The 20,069-nt window shown below is 53.4% G+C and overlaps 3 protein-coding genes across 10 annotated transcripts; all 3 read right to left on the reverse strand.

The window, feature by feature from the left end:
* Window positions 1–610: 610 nt before the first annotated feature.
* LOC137929006 (transient receptor potential-gamma protein-like) lies at window positions 611–2,853 on the reverse strand. Its single transcript, XM_068772019.1, has 7 exons — window positions 2,785–2,853; window positions 2,312–2,503; window positions 2,177–2,218; window positions 1,879–2,062; window positions 1,405–1,777; window positions 968–1,241; window positions 611–859 (listed from the first exon to the last, which is right to left on the reverse strand). The coding sequence occupies exons 1-7, from the start codon at window positions 2,851–2,853 to the stop codon at window positions 611–613; spliced, it is 1,383 nt and encodes a 460-aa protein (XP_068628120.1).
* On the reverse strand, window positions 2,622–7,028 carry LOC137928660 (transient receptor potential-gamma protein-like). The gene is made up of 11 exons (XM_068771573.1): window positions 6,784–7,028; window positions 6,607–6,716; window positions 5,799–6,167; window positions 4,956–5,486; window positions 4,641–4,875; window positions 4,431–4,568; window positions 4,215–4,354; window positions 3,876–4,122; window positions 3,687–3,813; window positions 3,286–3,481; window positions 2,622–2,988 (listed from the first exon to the last, which is right to left on the reverse strand). The coding sequence occupies exons 1-11, from the start codon at window positions 6,893–6,895 to the stop codon at window positions 2,899–2,901; spliced, it is 2,295 nt and encodes a 764-aa protein (XP_068627674.1). The 5' UTR covers window positions 6,896–7,028; the 3' UTR covers window positions 2,622–2,898.
* A 7,704-nt stretch (window positions 7,029–14,732) lies between these two features.
* LOC137928604 (protein Loquacious-like) lies at window positions 14,733–19,796 on the reverse strand. Of its 8 annotated transcripts, none has more exons than XM_068771490.1 (9): window positions 19,712–19,796; window positions 19,029–19,152; window positions 17,364–17,567; window positions 17,039–17,156; window positions 16,839–16,923; window positions 16,347–16,535; window positions 15,963–16,262; window positions 15,763–15,892; window positions 14,733–15,599 (listed from the first exon to the last, which is right to left on the reverse strand). In XM_068771490.1, the coding sequence occupies exons 5-9, from the start codon at window positions 16,914–16,916 to the stop codon at window positions 15,346–15,348; spliced, it is 951 nt and encodes a 316-aa protein (XP_068627591.1). In that variant the 5' UTR covers window positions 16,917–16,923; window positions 17,039–17,156; window positions 17,364–17,567; window positions 19,029–19,152; window positions 19,712–19,796; the 3' UTR covers window positions 14,733–15,345. The 8 variants fall into 8 exon arrangements, with proteins under 8 accessions (XP_068627591.1, XP_068627592.1, XP_068627593.1 ...); XM_068771491.1 differs by having other exon boundaries at window positions 17,340–17,567; XM_068771492.1 differs by lacking the exon at window positions 17,364–17,567.
* Between the last annotated feature and the right edge of the window lie 273 nt (window positions 19,797–20,069).

Here is a 20,069-nt window from a genome sequence, read left to right on the forward strand (position 1 = left end):
AAGCTCCGACAAAGAGTTACCCGTACAAAAGCCCAAATTACAGACGTCGCACGCTCGCTGGACTCGCGAGCGCACTGGCTCACAGGCGCGAGGCAAGCGCCGCATCCCGCCGCCTCAACTCACCTACGGAACGAAACGGAAGCTTTTCAAGTTAAATTGTAGCAACGCCCGCCCGCTGCTCAACGGCATTCCGAGTACGCGGTGCAACGCGGTGCAACGACTCGCGGCGCGACCGCCGGCGGCCAGCGCGGCTGCGGCCCGCGGGCGGGGCGCGGGCGGGGCGCGGTCGCTCCACGTTTTGCCTCCGACCTGTCCCTACATATCTCTACGTGTGCGTGCACGAACGTATAAATAAATGTTGGAAAACTCTCTGGAACACATTGTTGTACTGTATAACTAGCCTATGTAGTGATCGTGTTAGGTATACATGTCGTAAGTTGTATATAAAATAGGTTATGTACTAATAGTAATTCTATTTTAAACTCTCGTTTGCATCTAAAATCTAGTTGGTGTTCGTTATGATGCGCGGCGGCGACGTCGCCCAACTAATTCATTGTACGATTAGTAAGCCTGAAGCGACAGCTGGCAGCTGGCTGCTGGCAGCGCGCAGCTACAACCAGCCGGCGGAGTGGTGCGGCGCATGGCCGTGCAGCGGCGTCACGCCCGCGAGGCGCGCCAGCGCGGCGCAGCGCCCGCACGCCGCCGGGCTCTCCGTGCGCTCGGGCGACTGCTCGGTGCCGTCCGCGCCCGCCGCGCCCTCCGCACCCGCCGCGCCCGCTGCGCCCGCCACACCCGCCTCGCAGTCGCACCGCCCGCACGCCTCCTGCGGATGTTGCCCTTTGGACTCATTGTGGGCTCTCTGCGGGTTCGGTCACAGTGAAGCAATTATATACAATTTGTAATAGAGTTGCGAACGTCATGGCCGAGGTGAAGGTATATAGGTAGACATGAGAGTTAGGAAGCAGACCCTGTGCGCGTCGTCGTCGAGGCTGGCCAGCAGGGGCTCGCGGCTGCCGGCGGGCGGCGCGGTGGGCACACGCGGCGGCGGCGCGCGTGCTGGCACGGAGCTGGCGCGCTGCAGCGCCTCGCTGGCGCGTTCCTCGGCGGCACGCCGCGAGTCTGAGAACTTCTTGCGCTTGCGCTTGAGCGCCGCCAGCGCCGACAGCGGGTGCAGCGGGCCGCTGCGCGCGCGCTCCGGGCTGCGCTGCGAGTCACTGCCCGACTCCGAACGCTCGCTGCCACTGCGGAGACGCCGTCTACGCTTTACCGATCACCCTATTTGGAAGTCCCGCGCCGCCGATCACTACTCTTGCATACGAATGCGAGGTCTTGGTAAGCAACGCAAAGAATGGACTTCCTTAACTTCTGAGTTTACACTACGCGATATCGAGGCAGACGACCGACCTGGGCGAGGGCCGCGCGTGGTCGCAAACGGAGTCCTCGGAGCGCGACCGGCCAATGAGACGCGAGACCCGGGCGGCGCGCGCCGCCTCTATGATGGTGCCCCAACGGCGCTTGTGAGGGGACTTGCGACGCGCGCTGACACCGCTAGCGCCGTCCGACAGGCTGGACTGGCTGGTCCGCAACCGCCCGCCCAACAGCGCCGAGAGGGAGGCGTGGGCTGCGTGGCCGCCGTGACCGCCGTGCGCACCGCTGTGTTCGTGGTGCAGCGACGCCAAGAACTCGTCGACCGGCGCGAGCGACCCTCCCGGCGCAATGTTGAAGCCCTTCATCAGACGCCGCTCCTTCTGTCGGTTCTTCTTACCGCCGCCGCCACCTGCGCGGAACAAACGACGGTCACGTTGCAATATGACGCGCACATGGCTGCAATCGTGGGCGCGGTACGCCTGCAGAGTGTGAGCGTATGGACGACGTTACCTGGGGCGCCAGCGTTGGCGGTGGACGTGTTCATGCCGGAGTTGCGCAAGATCTCCACCAGCTCGCAACGGAAGGCGCTGACGTCCTGTTTGATTTCGTTGACGTCGTCCTCGGTGACGCCGCCGCACTCTGCGCGCCGCTGCTGCACCGTCACGTAGCGCCGCACCAGGTTGCGCATGATTGCCTGTCGCACACGCGCACGCACTTAAAGCCATTTCAAGAAATCAATTGCCTGCCGCTGACACCGAGCGCCAGACTTGGACACAACGCAGCTGTGCCGCAGTCACGCGATACGCACCTGGTACCGGAAGTCCCGCTCGTTGGCCTGCTTGGCTTTCCTCTGAAACATAAGACGCGGTCAGTGGCACGCACGTTCCGACGTAGTATTAGTGACCGCCCACAATGTTCTAACGGGCTGGACGTCACGGCTCACCCGAATGGTGCGCATGTGCTCGCGCTTGGCGCGCGCGTGCCCGCACAGTCTCCGCTGGAGCCAGCTCCAGGTGTACAGCGCCGACTTGGGAGAAGGGATAACGTTGAAGGGCGGCGGCGCCGTGCCGCCCTCCTCAAAGTAGCTGATCCAGAGCTTGCTGCGCGCGAACTTCCACTCCACGTCCGCCCGCTCCTGCGCACCGCCACACGGCACACGTTAATATTTAATTATAAAACTTATGTGAATGCTATTTGAACTTTCGTATTTTAGCGGCTGTTTGCCACTGACGTTAAAACAATCAGTGCCACTAACCTTGCTGATAACAATACTTGCAACGTTACAAAGTTAATACTTATTATGTGCTTGATGAGGTGCTTCACACGACTCACCTGGCGCAAGTTGTGTAGCGGCAGTCCTAGCGGCTGACGAATGAACCACGCGGCGCGTAGTATTTGCTTGATTCATCAGGGAACTATTTTTCCGTTCCGTTTGTTGTAGTTAAAGTCATGCTGCTTGCCAACTTCGGCTTTATGCAGCTTCATAGAAATTAAGTCGGGAGCTAAAAAATACACGCTGCCGATCGTATTCTAACAAGGATGACGTTTGCACGAAGAGGGACTGCACCTGTGTGAGTGCATACTGTTGTGACTGTAGTGGAGCGAGCGCCGCGGCCGAGCCTGTCCGCCCGTGGCGTGGCCGTGGGAGAGCACGTGCATCGCACCCGACGAGGTGAGGTGAGTATCGAAGCGTTAAGATGAAAAGGTGGATATTATTTAAATTCCATTTTAAGAGCGGCAAGGAGCGCCGAAAGCTCCGCAAAGCCCCCGGTCCATCGGAGCGCTTTTTGGGGTTTAACGGTTTTTAGTTTAACGGCTAGTATGGAAACCTCATCGAGGCCTATATTTGCGAGACATTGGGCGGGGGCTTTCGATTCGGACACACGCTGTTATTGCTCTGCGACGGTGGGTACTCACGGAGATAAGTTGGTACGAGTGGTTCATCATGGCGATGAGCAGGTTGAGCAGCACGATCACTTGAATGACGGCGTAGGTGCCGAACATCAGCATGCCCCAGAAGCGCGTGAATATCTTGATGCCATCTAGCTCGAACGAGTCCAGGTCGACCAGCCCAAACGCAGCCCAGAACAGCGTCTGCATCGTCTCGAAAAGACTGCGCCACAAAGAGCCGGAATTTAGACACGAGCGTCGTCGAGGCAACCGAATGAGAGGCTGCAAGTAACAACCGTCACTTCCGGCGCCCTGCAATTTCTTTTGTATCATTGTTATTGGATCCGAATGACAAATTTCAACACGTGTATTATTACTTTTAATAAAAAAGCGGGCTGGTCGAGCGGTGGCTCGAGCGATGCACTTACTTCGCGAAGCGCCGCCACACGATGCATGCGTCGGGGTCCACGATGGTGCTGTTGGCGGCAGCCGTGGTGCCAACCGTGCACCGCTTTTTCTCCATCTCGGCGTAGTACCACAGCAACTGGTTGAGACCTGAAAGTGTTCGTCGTCACTTCACGCTCTCTAGAGACGCCGCAAGGAAGTTCGGCACTCACCGCAAGAGAACGCAAAGATGACGAGGATGTCCAGCACGAAGAACTTTAAAATATCTAGAACCATGCGACTGAGCGACACTTGCAGCGGTCCGAGGTGCGGATTTACGCTGAATATATACACCAGTTTCAGGCTGCTGAAGATGTTGGCGGCTGAGAATAAACCCTCCGAAAGTAACATGGGGTCCCAGGCGTCCCATTTCTCCCGCGGTTGGTTCCACTGGAGATTCATCGCCATCTCGCGCCGGACCTGGTAATTTCAATAAGAAACCGATTAGGCGGCGAGAGCAGGGGGAGAGCGTCATGGGGGCATGGCTGGTGTGACACGAAGGAAACGTCTACCTGGAAATGTGACACAACGCGCAGGGCCACCGTCGCCACGTACAAGGAGTTGGTAACAAAGTCGATCACATTCCACATATCATGCACGTACTCGCGCAATCCCATGTCCCACAGCTGCTTAACCTCGCTCCAGATGAGACCTGCAACAGTTCCAACAGTTCCCTGCGTCAACTAGGTGCCGGCACGCCGCGAAAGTCCATGCTGCGCTCGACTCACCGCTGACCCACGCCAGTATGAGCCACTCCACCAGCGACGGCGGCGCGCCCCGCCGCGACAGCGGTGCCTCGCGTGGCGCCCGCCACAGTACGCCGCCCGCCGCCGTCTCGATCCGCTGCGACGCCAGGATCAGCAGGACTGAAAGAGCAAAGCGATCGAGGAGGGCACGGGGCGCGAAGCGTGCCCGGCGTCGGATCGCGTGACACTTACACAGGAACATGAAGTAGCTGGCCGAGTGGCAGAGAAACTTAATGAAGGGCTTGCGCAGCGTGCGGCCGGCTGCGCTGTGTGGCGCTGCGATGTACGCCAGCGAGTAAAGCGGGAACATGGCGCCGATGCGCGCCATCTCCGCCGCCTGCAGTAGCATATTCTTGCGCCGGAAGCCGGGCACGCTCTCGTACCAAATCGACGCCAGTAACTGCTGCACGTTGGGGTGCGCCACGAACTGCGAGCACGAGCGGACCGTTACTGCGAGCGTCGCCACTGCGCACGGCGTGCGCCTCCTCGATCTCGAGCACACGTTACCTTCTTCTGGCGCAGCTTGATGGCCAGCTTGAGGCGCGAGAGGCGCATGCGCTCTGGCGCCCCCGGCTCGGCCAGCGGCGCCTGCGGCGAGCCGGTCTCGTGGTTGAGCAGCACCTGCAGCTCGTGCGACGTGCGAGTATGGTCTAGCAGAGCCGTGGCGAACTCTTGGCACTGCACGCGGAGCTCCTGGTACTCCGTTTTGAACTCGTGCTCGAGCGCAGAGAGGCGGCGCAGCTCCCAGGAGAGCTCAAAGGCGGTAAGGATGGGGTCCTTCGAGGATAGCGCGATGAGCGAGGGCGAGGCGAGCGCGCGGTAGGCGTTGATGCGTGAGCGCGAGTGCCGCAACGAGTCCTCGCGGCGCGAGCGCACGCACTCGTCGCAGCCGCAGCGCACGTCATGCGGCACGGGCAGCGACGCGCCGCGGTCCAGCAGCAACTTGATGATCTCGTAGCTGTCGCGGTGCGCCGCCAGAATCAGCGGCGTAATGTCCGACGTGAACGTGGCCGTCTCCGGCGGCAGCGCCTCCCAGCTCTGCAACGCCCGCGCCGCAATCTCTGAGGGTCTGAGCCTCGGACGCCGGCGCCCTCGAGCCCTTCATTTTTTATTTGAAGCCGGTGGCGCGATATGGAGCCACATAAAATCTAAAGGCGCCGCTGTAGTTGCAATTGTAACTGTTGGCTGTGCTCCGCCAATGGTTACGGCTAAAACACCAGCGATGCAAGTGCCACCCTACTTCACGTTACTTTTCTCTGATGATTTACGTAAAATATATCTTTTTACCTAAATAATAAAGGTTACAGAGTGTGCGAGTGTGTTTGCCGTAGCCTACCGCGCGGTACTTACGTGCAGCTCGCCCGGCTTCCTGGTGCGCTCTTCGTGATCCAGCAGTGCCTCCACTGCCTCCACGAATTCCTCGGAGATGGCGTGCAGCAGAGCGTCGCGTGTCTCCACGCCGAATTCCAGGAGAAGTTCCACCATCTCGAGGTTCTCATTGTCGATGGCCATGAGCAGCGCACTCCTGCCCAGAGGATCTACGCAGTCCACGTTGATGTGGCCGGTGTCCCTAGCGCGCTGCAGCACACGTCTCGTGCCCGCCACATCGCCGCGCTCCACCCCCAGGAGGTACTTCTTCTCGTCCAGCGACAACACCGCCATCTCTTGGTGCGGACGCACCACGTTCTCCTCTTCCGTCATCCCGTGGATGCTGTGCCGCTGCGGGCGGATGGACGCGTGGCGTCAGCGAGTGGACAACGGGCCCACTCGTTGACGCCACGGACGTCAGAGACTCACGGGAGCGGCTCAACATTCTCTCCTCATCATAATTGAGAATATGTCGGCCGCTAATAACTAACTAGGTATTAATTGCAGGTTAATGTTACTCGAGAACAGCACTCGCATCGAATATTCATCCCGCGCCAATTGCTCTAGGACAGGAAGCGCGCGACTCGAGCAGACGGCTCTGTACTCGTACCGGGGTACAGCTACCGAACTGTCTGCGGAGAGACGAAGCGCGCCGCCCGCCGCCTCCGACACCACTCTATACGTATTATGTTTACGCTCGATGGCCGTAAACTAAAGGAGGTCAGGCGAGAGGCTGAGCGTCGCCGCGTCGCCGAGCCGGCGGGGAAGCGCGGGGTGCGCGGGACAGTACCTTGACCTTGCTGTCGAGCGGGCGCGGCTCGGGCGCCAGCAGCGCGCCCAACTCCACGCGGCAGGTGGAGGGCCGTCGCTCACCGCCGCCGGACATGTCGGAGCCGCTGTCTGCGCACACAAAGCGAGGTGAGCGGGCGCCGTGCCACAGGGCTGCGCGCGCGCCGCCGCCACTCACCGACGTCGCCGTCGCCGCGCCCGCCGCGTCGCTCGCGGAACTGCAACAGAAGCGCGCCGCGTCGCTCGGGGCCGCTCCGCGCCGCCCCGCGCGCGCATTCCGTCACCGCCATGCGCCCGCCATGTGCGTACGTCTATATGCCGACCGACCTACTCCTTAGTTACCGACTTCTTTCGATGTACATAACCTTCGAACGAGAATTGGGCGCCGGAAACTGATTCGCGTTCCGTGAACGTGTAGCGCGGGGCGCCGCACGGCCGTCTCTCCGTTGCGATGCGCGAACTATAAATACGGAGGCGCTGGGCGGGGAGGGCGCGCGCGGGACGCGGCCGCGCTCCTGGCGGCACTCGCGCCCGGCGCGGCACGTGCACGCGGCGCGCCCCGCATTCGTCTCGGTGACCCTCGTCGCCTCTCCCTTAAGGTCTGACGAATTCTGAGGATCCCTAAATCACACACGCGCTGCTACGTCATTTTCTGCGGCCGGTGACCGTCGGAGTTGTTGTATTTAGTATTTAATAGTGTTACATAATTCCTAATTCAAATTTGTTTCGAGTAATAGTGAACAAGATTTAGTTTTTAATTTGTTATTTGCCTGTTTTTGCGTAATTTTGTTTGTCGTACTACGCTCTCCTCTATTACGGAATAAGAATTCTGCGGTGGCGGTTGCACCGGCGCCCCAAAAGCCACTCAAAGTTAATAACTATTACGATACATGATTTCTGAGGTCCCAGCAGTCGCGCCGGGACCCTAGTCGATATTCAAGAAACGGAAGTGAGACTCGAAAGAGAGCCGCGGCCCAACGCGGGCGGCACCGTCTCGGGGCCCGTGGCCTCTCATTAGTGTTCGTCTCACATCGGGAAACAAAACAACTGTACGTCAGGTGATTGTTCAAGTTCCCGCATTCACATTTAAAACGGTGCGGACATGAACAACGGTGCGGAGTTCTTTTCTTTTTCTGAAAAGGATTTGTACATGTACACAGTACAACTCTATAGCGACACGTATCCCACTGGTAAGTACTCGTTTGCTCATCGAACTGCAGGCGCCCCCGCGAGTGCGTTGCCCGAGCAGCCGGTCCGCCGACGCGCCGGGCGCCGGTCGCTAGCAACGCATGATCTTTACTAACATTTCCGCACATCGTGTAATTAAAAAACGACACTCGCTCCCTAGCCCCGTCGGTGCAGCGGCTGCACCCGGGGCGGTGCGGGTACCGGCGGTCAGACGGGCGCCCGTCGCTCGCCTGTCGCTGACAAAAGTAACTAAAGTTCGCTTGCATTCAACTGGCAGCAGCGACTCACTTCGTGAAATGTACTTCAATAAGCGATGCAAGTTCACATCGAGCAGGTTGCCCACCCTGGTTGTAGATATTGGGTTTGGCCAATACCGTGTCTTTTAGGCGGGGCATTAGTTTTTAAACATAAAATTAAAAAAAAACTGCATCAGTCGCGCTGTGTGCACGCCCGGCTCGTACCTGCACGCGGCGCGCGCGGCGCGCGGCGATCTGCCGCGAGTGGCGGCGCAGCGCCTCCAGCGCGCCGCGGGCCGCCGCCTCGCGCCGTCGGTCGCTCGCACCCTCCGATCTCTCGCAGAACCTCTCGCCCGCCCTCTCGCCTCGCGCCTCCTGCAAATTACCGACTTCCGGCTGCATTCATTTATCCCGCCTAAAGCCTAGGATCGCGCGTCTCGCAAACGCGACGCCGCGTTTTCATCTGAAGAACTGACGCGCGACTCCCGGGTGTGTTCGCGCAGGAAGCGCAGCGGCCGGCCCTCGCCGCTCGCCGAGCTATTGCATAAACACGAGCGCGGCTGCTGCGGGCGGCTCTGCGGGACGACCGGCGGTCGTGGCGGGCGCGCGCCGCGCACTGACGGCGCGCGCCGCCGACCGCCTCGCCCGCCCCGCGCCGCCCGCCTAAGGACGCCCCGTTGCACGCCAATCTTATCGACACTTGACCCTTGCTTCGCCGAGCTTTGACATAATTAAACTTAAAGACTACTGAGGTATCTGATTAAAGCCCGAAGCCGCGGCGCAGCAGGCGCAGCTCGGAGTGGCAGCGCGGAGCGGCGTATGTTGTATTTACCAGCTTTAACAAAAATAAATCGGCTAAGGAACTTCTTGAAGTCGTCAAAGATAATCAAGGCGTGCTCGCTTAAAGACTTACAATAATATTAGACTGTCAGCGGCAGTCCCCACCACTTCCAATGGTTCGGCTTCCAAGCCCCACGAGACGCTGAAAGCATGCGAGCGGTCAAAGCGGCCGAAGCGCCTAGCAAACCGAACAACAAGCCGACGGCCGAGCTCCCGCTGCTGCGATTATCTCAATTAGACGCGCGACGTGACGCGCCATTCGAGTAACGATCCGAGTGCGCTTTGCTAAGCTGCCGTTCGTCCTGACCCACTCGCCGCTGCCCGCCGTCGCACGTTCACCCTCCCCCCACCCCCGCCCGCCGGCTCTGCTGGACAAGCAAGCGCAGCAGCAGGCGTAACAATGTTTTCGCGGTAGACGATGCGTCTCAGCGACGGCAGCGGATCAATCGAGCCATCGAGTTTGATCAGCGCGAGCCATGCTCGGCCAGGTCGCGGACACGGTACACATTTGTATGGCAGTCGAATCCATCCCTACAAAATTCGCTGCGTAATAAATTTTATTCAAAATAAATTGGCAGCGTCATTACAAAGATTGCAGTAAAACAGATATCAGGGCATGCGGTGGCGACTTGGTGGTGTAGAGGTGGTGGTGGGGTGGTGACGTGTGGTGGTGGGGTGGTGACGTGTGGTGGCGCGTTGTGGTGCTACGGAGGGCGCCGCCGCTCCGCTGACCCACTTTGCCGAGTTATAAGAATCACGTGATCGCGTGCCGCGGCCGTTCAACCCGCGTTCGGTGCGCACCGTGCCCGCCCCAGCGCCACCATGCGCCACCGCCCCGCCACCCATCACCACCGCGCGCCGCCTGCCGGGTACGTAAGAGGTTACCTCATTTTATAGCTTCCCATTCCGACTGGGTGCAGAAGAAGCAACTCCGCTCGTCGTCGCTCGCCGTCGCTCGTCGTTATTAGCACGGGCCAATGTTGCTAGAATAGAGAGCGCACGTTTGCGCTCATTTGGAATTAAAAAAAAACCTTGAAAGAATGAAATGGACCGAAGTCGACGCTTGGCAGCTGACTAGCGGAGCGGTGGGCCGGCGCCGGATTTGGTGTAGTCCCGGTCGACATTGACAGCGACAGCCGCGAGTCGCCGGCTGCAGGGCCGAGCGCCCCGAGCAATCCGCTACTGCCCGGGAGCCCCGCACGACCTTTTATTTTTTTAGGTTCACAAACTGGTTGCAGCACTCGATAATATTTAAGATTGAGTTTGACACACGTAAGAGGAAGCAACCCGCGCGACACGGATACGACTTACGCTGACATTGTAAAACATGCAAATCCATCGCTTTCTTACAACAAAAACTTTCAGGAATATGTGCACACAATGATAATGTTGAATACAATAATAGTAATGGTTGGATAAGAAAATTAAATTACGGAATACGTAATGACAAACATCTCTTATCGCGGGTCCGGTATTATTTTTTGAACATTTAATGTGAAAACAGCAATGTTTAAGAACAGTTTATTTGTAAGACGCCGTTCATGAGTTTTGTCTGAATCGTTCTGAAAAATTCATTTTGTTGACAGGATTCAATAGCCCGGTGCATTTTCAAGTGATCCGTAAATAATTTAAAAGTCATGCCCGGGGGGGGGGGGGGATCCGTGAGAACAGCTGACGGCACGTCTCTGCTGCTTCAGATGCAGAACCTCTGATTTGACCAATTGAGAACTGTTGTGTCAATGTCAATCGCACGATCGCCACAACGAGGCGCACGCGCCGGTGTGGCCCGGCTGTGGAATGAAAGGAATTAAAAGAAACAAATCGCTTCGCGCAGGGCCCGAAGGCTTCACGAATTCTTAACTGTCCGTCGCTAGTCGAGCACCCAATACAATGGTGAGCCCTTATAATGAACTGTTGCGACCTCGAGTCGCGGCTGCGCCGCTCCCAAGCGCCGGGCTTATGGTCAGTCGTAATCATCATTTCAGTCCTCGCACCTCCGCTGCTGGTCTAACGTATGTCAGATCTGCTTCAATAATAGCTTTGTAAAGTGTCACTTTGTGCAAGAGTGACACTGTCGAGCAGGGCATAAAGGCAGTCGCGTGCAAAGGTCGCCTCAATTGGAGCTTCAGTAAGATGAAAAATGTAAATAAAACTTAATCAAAAAGTGCATTCAATAGGGCCCGTTTTTTTGCAGTATTCGTGCAGTTTGTAGGGATTGCTGGGCGAGCGAATACTCGGCTCTAAGTTCGAGGAGCGGCGAGGAGCGGCGAGGAGTGCCGGCGAAGTGGCGGCGGTGTAATCGAGGGCGTGAGTCAGCGTCGTAAAGCGCCGCGCGCTCCCTAAATAACATCCGCGCAGGTGCCGCCGCTCGAACTTGAATTTTATGATAAACTTGCTGCCTTTGTTGCTGCGCCGGCCGTTCGATTGTTTTGTTCGAAGTTTTATGAGAGCTCCGCGCTGCCCCTTCATCCGTTCCCGTTCCGCGAACAGCGCGAACGGCATTACTGTTATTTAGAGGCATCGAAGACACTGCAATGTGGTCGCACTGTGCAGCGACGCGCTGCGCAGTGGGCGCGCGGGCTGCCTCGACCTGCTACTGGACATTTCGCGGCAGGTCGTGGCGTTCGATCCCTGTTCACTCTGCGCAGTTACATCTATGTTTTCGATGATGCTGAGCCGATTTGCGGACGGCGGCGCGGGTACTGATGCGCGAGTTACTATGGAGTGACGTCACTATCGGCCAGCGCGCACACTTTGTGGCTATTCCAGCTCTGCTGCGGTAACTTGTTTGTGACCTCGCCTCAGACCGACGTGCTGTGCTAATAAGTGCTTTAGATGCGCTTCGTTTATGTATTGTTCACGCTAACTTCCTTTATGCCATCTCGATGGTTCAGGACTGCCTTCGATCCGTCGTCCGCCTCGCAGTCGCTCAAGCTATTTAAATAAAAGACCTCCAGCCCGAATACCCGTGATTCCAAAAGACATTTCTGGTAGGAAAATACGAAGCTGCGGAGTGCCGCTAGGCCACCTCGCCCAGAGGAAGCAGTTCAAGAAAACCCTCGCAACCGCGCGCGACAAAGCCTCCGCCGCAGGTTTGAGACGGATGCACAAGCGCCTTCCTTGCATTTCGTATTGAGAGTTTCAAGTATTACTAAAGAGAAAATGAATTCGCACGGCCCGCTGTGTCCCTCCCGAGCGCTGCAGACATCTCCTCACACTCGTGCTGCGCGCTGGCAGCGACCGCCCGGTTTATGTTTCGTTCGCGAATTCCCCGCGCTCCACAGAGCCTACAGCGTGTTGCTGCCTGGAGAGCCTTCAAGCGCACGGTGCGCAGGTGCGCGCGCGAGTTTTGCTTACTGCACGCGATGGTGATAACTTACGTGCGTCGGCATTTTATTAGAGAATAGCATTTAACCACGCCAAAGAAACAAATTAAAACATTTTTTAAATACTTTTTGTAAAAATTTTTTAGAGATCAATTAAGAGTTGATAATAGACGCGCAAATAAATAGTGCATTCAAAGTAAAGATAAATCGAACCTCCTTGATGAGCGAGAGGCGACGCGGGCGGGCGGGCGCCGGCGTGTGCATATCGCGACCCCGCAGCGCGCACTGCCGCCGCGAGACTTCCGCCCCCTGCCCCGCCGCGCCCCAGCACGCGCCGCTACATCAAACTTTGTTGCGACTACCCCCTCCCCCTTACCCGAGGAGATCCTTGCACATTTTGTAATCACTTCCAGTAACGACAGACATCGTAGCAAGTACACTTGAAGCCATCTATTGACTCCCGAAAGACTGCGCATTTTAAGCGAAGAGAAAACACTCGCAATCATTAAGACGGCCAGGCGGATCGCCATGTCCACGCCTAACACCGCAGACCTCGTTACAAAACAAACAAAACCTCTCAACATCAATCGGGCTTACGGTAAGGTTGCACACGGAATGCTCGTGTTTACAAAGTTGAGTCGCTATGACATAATAAACTGTCAAAGCCGCGCGCCGCGAGGGCGGCTCCTTGCGGCGACGCGCGACGTCTGTCAACCCGCGCAGCTGCACCTTGGGCGGCGCTCTGAGTGCTTCGTCCGGCGACATGACGAGTGTGCTCGTGTTCCCTCTTGGCTTAGTCCCGTCAGGTTACCTCGGGGGTTAGCAATTTGGGCGATATATATGTAAGTTGGAGAATGGCAGCTATTCCAACATATAAGGAACTCCTATGCTACGGCAAATGAGAGTTGGCGGATGCCCAATAACTTCCAAGCGGAGCCGACTGCGCCTCACACCGTTTTGGAGATTTAGAATCGCGCGTCTGCCGTGGACCTATTTTTACGTGAGATTGGTTGCAAGCAGTTTACGTAAATATTCAAGACTTTCAATATGGAAAACAGAGGCCTCACAGAGACTTCCAAGGGCGATATTCATGTAATTACAAAAAAAGACCTGAAATCCCATCCTTTTAAAATTCAATTCGTTAAAGAACTGAAAGTAACTTTATTTCATTCAAAAATTTTTATCAAACTATGTAGGAGTGTTTTCGTATTTTAAATCCTGTCTGTTTCAGCGACGAGGCCCTTTTTTTCTTTATCCACGAATGGGATAATTGTTCAATAATCATCAAGTTTTTTTCGAAAATACTCGAGGATTGGCAGCGAATGTAAATTATAGAATGATCGACGCATGATTACGGATTTATTTAGTCAAACCTTCGAGTTTATCCATCGTACTCATCGCACACGTGGTTCCAACGGAACGGTGCGACTGCATGCACGGCCAGAGCTTCGATGAATTTGGTGGGAAACCATTCCCCAAAAACTGGTAAGTCGCTTCAGACATATCCGTGGCCACCGAGGTCACCCGACTTAACTCAAATGGATTTTATATAGGGATACCTTAAAGAGAGGGTTTACAATAACAACGCCCGAACTCTTGAGAATTTAAAAGAAATTATTCGACGAGAATACAGCTCAACTGAACAAAGTCTACTGCGCGTGCGGCGCCGAACACGAGACCTCGTTCTGAACAGTGTGAGCAACTGAAGACATTTGAATGACATACTTTTACTTTGAAAGCAGGAATGCTCGGCCCAGTAGTCGGAGCAGCCGATCTTGATGGACGGGATCGGACAGGATATTTCCTTTCAGTCGTGTCGGCAACGGTGGGCGCGCTTCCGCCGTAGCTTCCTTCTGTGAGTCCATCCGACACATCGCAGAAAGATATGCTTAGCACGACTGCTTGTAGAGTTTTTATATCTTAGCCGCCTCAGCATCTTGCTGATGAATTACAACAACGAACAGAGACGCGACTCCGGCGGGACACGGGGCGCGCCGCCGTTCTCTCAACTCCCGAACAACTAAAACTCATAAATAACAATAAACTTTAGCCGCACCTCGATATCGTGAGGAACTATCATCGAAGAATAGGTCGGCCAAATAAGATTCAGTTAAACTTTGCCGCTTCAGTTTGTTCTCGCTCTCATTGAACTTGCGAAAATGTTCATCCGATCACGGTACGTCAAGACAACTAATGCGTAGGATAATCGCGTTGTTCTCCGGCAGCCGCCGCACCCGAAGAGTTCCTGCGGGGCGCCCGCCTCGCACATCTACAATTAGTTTACATTTGTTTTACTGTTTATCGAAGGAGCCTTGCGGTTTAAACCTTAATAGTCTGATTTACGAAAGTGATTTTGTTTTATATTACTGTGTTTGCTTGAGGGTCTACAAGAAGGGAAAAATAGATTTTTTTTTTAATTTCGTTGGAAAGTATATTATACAACAGTAAAATTCGTACAGCCAACCTATAAAAAAAACTAACAGTAATGTGAACATTCGGTTTAAAAGATTGGTATCAAAATTGAAACTCTAGGCTATTAAAGGTTAAGTCACTGGGTGACGCACGCTCGGGCGCTCTCAGGGTTTTTCGCAACAATTAAGACCTATGTAGGCGAATGAACGGACAGGGAGCGAGTGACTTGCCTCCAGTTACTCGCCCCGTGTCACCGCAACTTTCCAGTAATAAATACGTGCGAGTGGGTTAGTTACTGGAATGTTAACTACTCTCTTCCACCGCTCGCCTCAATCTCATTCGTCAATCAACGTCGGCAACGTCGATTTGCATGAAATTTTGCACCGCCACTCTAAATATACACCTTTATAAGCATTTTTGCATCAAGTTCCTTATCCAAACCGTCCTCTTGTTTTATACCACCTTCAAGCCTTTCAGCTACCCGCCACTGGCGACTTTAACATTTTCAGGAATAAAAATAAATTTTCTTTTGAGGAAATAAGCCAGTAAACATTTAAACCTAAGACATCTTTTATTCTTACAACAATATCATCAAGGCGGTTCTTCAGCCCTCGCTGCGACCAACAACGGCGGCGCAAACGGGCGTCTGCGCTGTGAGCCCAACAACTAAACAAACACACAAACAAACGGAAAGTCGATAGGGAAATCGGCGTGTCGCCTCGGGCAGGAGTCGGTGCACTAGGAGGGCGCGAGAGCGCGGCGCATGTGGCGCAGCGCGGCACACGCGGCGCTGCGCCGGTCGCGGCCCGCGAAGCCCAGCGGCGGCGCCGTCGCTGCCAGCTCCAGCACGGCCAGCTCGCCGTGCGCGGCGGGCAGCGCGCGCCACTCCACGCTCAGGCCCAGCGCGGCCGCTGCCGTCGCCACCGCGTGCTCAGGCTCCCGTTCGCCCAGCGCCTCCAGTGCGGACAGTGCCACCGACAACTTCTCCTCGTCTATAATACAGATCTCTGATCAGATTGAGGAGAGCAATTTTGTGGGAAATCTCGTTGCCGACCGCGTAAAACCCATTCTATGATGCATGAAACAAAGTAAGTGACTAGAAGGGCGACGACTCCGCCACCGGGTGCCGACGCGTCGTGTCGGGGAGCGGCTCACCTAATTGCGCGCGGAGGCCGAGGTGGTAGTCGGCGACTTTCTGGCCCAGGTGTGGGCGCCAGACTGTCTCGTCACGCAGCTCCACGTAGCGCTCCATGGCCTTGGCGTGCGCGCGCGCCAGTGCCTCGTCCTGCGGTGGGGACGCTCTCTCATAAAGCGGTCTAGGATGTGATCAATGGGCGCGATGGTTCGGTTCTCACCTCTACAAAGTCTTTCGTCACCCTGGAAAGGTTTTCCTTGAGGTAGGTGTAGAGCTGTTCGGCCGCGAGCTGACGCGCGGCCTTCTTGGTAGTGGAGGTGGCGCGACGCTCATGCATGCCCAGCCGCGCGCTCACGGTGAAGTGGCGCGCGTGCGGCGGGCCAGTGTCCGCCGTCAGCTCATACTGCACACCCGGCAGCCGGTACTCCTCGCACAGCTCGTGCAGCAGTGCCACGTAGCTGCGCGATGCCAGTGTGCCCGCGTTCGCCGCTGCCTCCGCCCCCGCGCCTGCCGGCCGCTCCTGCAATCGAATCTGACGGTAGAGCGCACGCCGCGGGGCCTGCGCGCTTGGGTTGTGCGCGGCGTGCTGCAACAGCGTACGCACCGGCACGAAGGCGGGCGCTCCGCCACGGCAGAAGGGCGGCGGCACCGGCAGGCCCAGGTCATCTAGCCGCAGCAGCATGGCGCGCGCCGCCTCTTGCTTCGCCTCCTTCTTGGAGCGCGCGACGGCCGTGACCGCCGCGCCGCGCGCGCTGCAGCGGTACTCGAACACGGCCTGATGTTGCGGCCCTGCCTGCAAGCACGCATTGCTTTGTTACTTACGGTTACGCTACTACCGTGGCGCTCGTCTTCCTCTTCATCTTCTCGTGTAATTAAACTATGCACTAGCAACCTCTAAAAATTTTTAAGCGCGCGAGCGACTGCGCCAAACCGCAGCCACGGAGCAATTTTCGGTTGTGAGATCCGAGCGAGTGCGCGGGGCGGTGCGCGGGGCGGTGCGCGGGGCGGTGCGCGGGGCAGTGCACGGGACAGTGCTCGGAGTCATTTTATTGTTAGCCAGTATCGGTTACTGTGATTGTCTGCACTGCTTACGCACCTGTGCTATGAACTCATATTCTGGGCATGAGCCCAGCTTTATCATCATCTCCTGCAACACCGTGACTGCAGTTTTCATTGCAGCGCTGCAACACAAAAAGACATCTTGACTCGGTTGACCTGGTATAGTTGTTTAGTAACACAAGCGGAGGCTGTTAACATTAACATCGAATTCAAGTTAGAAAGCGTGATGATTAATACCGTGCAACATTGGCGGCGCTTGCAAGTGGCTCAACCGGTAACGGTCAATGGTTAAAGAGTTCTTCGAAATCTTCACCGAAAGCAATCTCGGAGGATGAAGGCCGCACATGGAACCACGCTGTGATAGATAAGATAAGAACACACGATGGTCATTTGTCAGCAGATAATTTACAAAAGAATAGGCGATTTGATTTTAAAATCGATAAGGCCAAATCTCTCATATCAGATCGTATTAGGAATCAACACAGTGACCCATGGACATGCCGTAAGGAGTGCCGACAAGCAAAAGAGGCAATGTTACCATAAGCTGCCCGCTCTCCAATACCTTGCTCCGGCTATCGCGTCCTCGACTTCTTTTGACCAAATGTCTGTACGTGTGGACTTTAGGTGTTACGGACAGTCCTCTGTGCAGGGCGTGTCTAGAAGAGGAAGAGACTCCTGCCCGCACACTACTTCGGTGCAACGGTTCAGCACCGCACAGCGCTACCCATCTCCGATCCCTGAGGCGCCACCTTGAGATCGTCGGCGACTGTAATTTGCAGACGTCCTTTTATGATATTTTTGTATGGACTCCAGACAAGTTGCATTTTGAACCGTGAAGCTATGTAAAACTCATACGGTTTCTTTGTTACAGATGTTGTATCTAATATATTTTTCCATAAAAAGACATGTCACACAATATAAAAAACCGCTCAAACTCAGACACATTGCAAAAATAATTAATTTTTCTAAATTAAAATGACTTGCATGTTTTATTTCTTTACTTTATTTGATAAATGTATTGTATATGACTAAATTTATTACAAATATCTGGTTATAAAGGCAGCAAATGGGTTACTGGAGATCAATGCACAAACTTAGCAGGAGATATCATGCAGTTCCTAGCAGCAGGTGAGTTGGCTTGAACATTGTTTAAGCACCCAATGTTGTTGAACAACAAGTTGGCAACTTGAGGCAAAGTTTCCTTTGTGATGCTTGCATTATTTTTAAGACTTGGGATTCGCTGCTCGCTAGAGTTTTTTGTGGATTCCAGTCTGAAAAAGATTCAAGCTTGGCACATATTTGGTATAATAACAATAGTGTTGTTCTCAAAAAATGAGTCTCTAAATAATGAAATTTGTCTATGTGCAGCAAGTAGCCTCTGTAATAATATTTTGTACAGTGGCTACATAATCAGAATTTCATAAAAATTTAAAGCTTAACAAAATACTACACCGGGCACAGTCTGTCCCATAAGGTGAATTAGGTTGATGTAACATTTAAGCCTAGTATTCAGTGTTGGACAATATTGAAGAAATTTGGTCAACATATAAATATAAAAATAGAATCAGACAATTGAAACCAGCTGTGCAATAGTAAAGTAATTTCTAGAAGAATAGATAAAAAAATCTTTGCATGGAAATTGAAACCAAGTAGCTTCCCAACAGCGTAGATTTTAAAATTTATGAATTTTGGCTTCTAATGCAACCTAAAACATTCAACAAATGTGTATGATGAAATGTGAGATTCTACAAGTGCCCTGAGAATGCATAGCCTATATTTCCTAATGCATAGAACATGAAATCCTTAATAAACAAAGTGTGTATTGAACCGCAAATTGTTTCATCTCTTTCCAAGCCGACAAGGTGTGATGCGGCTGCTCCTCCCTAAGCTAATATAAGAGAGCATACATTGGCACAAGGAGAATTAAAGGCATATATGCACATAGAACTTTATGGTTAGATAAGCTATGAAAAATTTAGAAGAAGTATTTTCTAGTTTTCCATCTCGAGCTGCAGTGGCACAGACTTATTTTAAATATTGATCATTGACCTATCGAACAACGAAACGAGCACAAGTATTAGCTTTACGCTTTACAGCTATACGAGTTTCGAAATGTATGGGAAGAGAAAATGATATATTTAGACGATATTGCTATCAAAGACAAACTACAAAGTGATATAACTTACGATACTAACGTATAATAAAAACGAGCAATGTTGGCAGCTACCTTGTGTGAGTGTCATTTAGCAAATGCAGACTGAACGACTTAACACCGCCGCTTTGCACTTTGAAATTAGCTCGGTGAACGCCGTCAAGAGTGAAACTTCCCAGCGGCAAGTGCTTCTGTCAAACTGACGACATTCGAGCAGTTGGGAATGAGGTTTTTTTTAAAAGGCAAAAGAACAAGAATAAGACGGTCGGAATACATAAAAGTATTTACTCGATACAAGTATCGAGTAAGTACTCGGACTTTATTTTACTTTCGAAGGAAATTAATTATTTCGTAGATATCGGTCAAAAGCAAAAGCTCATTTATATGAAACGAATATTTTTGCCTTTGACCTAGCTTTCCGTATTGTATTTTCAAACGCATCCTTGTCTTAGTTTTGTATAGTTGATGTAAATGTATGCGAGAAGGCTATAAAAACATCGTTAAGGACGACTTTTCAATTTTGACAAGTAAATCTGAAGAAGAAACAGACATTGAAAATTTCGATTTTTAATAACATCACAAACCAGTCGCAATTGGTCAAAAGCAGTGATGTCTCATAAGCCGATGAAGTTTTAATTAATTTCACAGATCTTGTCCGCTTTCTAAAAGTCAACCCATTATAGGAATGGGAAGATTTAAAACTTACATTTCCAACATCATAAAAACAAGAGCAAAAATACCCTACCTTACCTACTTACCTAAATATAGTCGATATTTTCGTAACCTCCGAAAGGCTTTTTTCTAAAGCGAGCGAACAGTCACTGAAACCAGAATTCGTTTAGTGTTCAAATATGAATGAAAACCTACCTTTGGGGGGCACAACAAAACTAATATTTTACGTAAACTAATTTAAATGCCTTCATTAACATGCCAATTTATAATTACAATATTTATATGATTTTTATTCATTTCGTTTTGAATTTTACGCTGAAAAATTATTAATGGTGATATGTATGATGGTATGTATCTACACTAAGACCGATACCGAGTAAGTTTCAATGCCTTATGACCGTTACACTATCGAGTAAAATTATCGATACTTCAGTGACATCGTTT

Source organism: Battus philenor, unplaced genomic scaffold, assembly GCF_028537555.1.
Source record: "Battus philenor isolate CCGP_79_NKW_IND1 unplaced genomic scaffold, ilBatPhil1.0.hap1 SCAF_4, whole genome shotgun sequence".
Lineage (NCBI taxonomy): Eukaryota > Metazoa > Arthropoda > Insecta > Lepidoptera > Papilionidae > Battus > Battus philenor.

Excerpts from the sequence above, each read along its gene's own strand:
- LOC137929006 (XM_068772019.1), bottom strand. The coding sequence starts at position 2,853 with ATGAAGCTGCATAAAGCCGAAGTTGGCAAGCAGCATGACTTTAACTAC. Across the intron at positions 1,778-1,878 it reads CGCCAACGCTGGCGCCCCAG|GTGGCGGCGGCGGTAAGAAG; the intron begins GTAACGTCGTCC and ends TGTTCCGCGCAG. Across the intron at positions 860-967 it reads TCGACGACGACGCGCACAGG|AGAGCCCACAATGAGTCCAA; the intron begins GTCTGCTTCCTA and ends CCGAACCCGCAG.
- LOC137928604 (XM_068771495.1), bottom strand. The coding sequence starts at position 16,916 with ATGAAAACTGCAGTCACGGTGTTGCAGGAGATGATGATAAAGCTGGGC. Across the intron at positions 15,893-15,962 it reads TGACGAAAGACTTTGTAGAG|GACGAGGCACTGGCGCGCGC; the intron begins GTGAGAACCGAA and ends TCCCCACCGCAG. Across the intron at positions 15,600-15,762 it reads CGGCCTCCGCGCGCAATTAG|ACGAGGAGAAGTTGTCGGTG; the intron begins GTGAGCCGCTCC and ends TCTGTATTATAG.
- LOC137928660 (XM_068771573.1), bottom strand. The coding sequence starts at position 6,895 with ATGGCGGTGACGGAATGCGCGCGCGGGGCGGCGCGGAGCGGCCCCGAG. Across the intron at positions 6,168-6,606 it reads CGCTCGACAGCAAGGTCAAG|CGGCACAGCATCCACGGGAT; the intron begins GTACTGTCCCGC and ends ATCCGCCCGCAG. Across the intron at positions 4,123-4,214 it reads GCGTTGTGTCACATTTCCAG|GTCCGGCGCGAGATGGCGAT; the intron begins GTAGACGTTTCC and ends TGAAATTACCAG.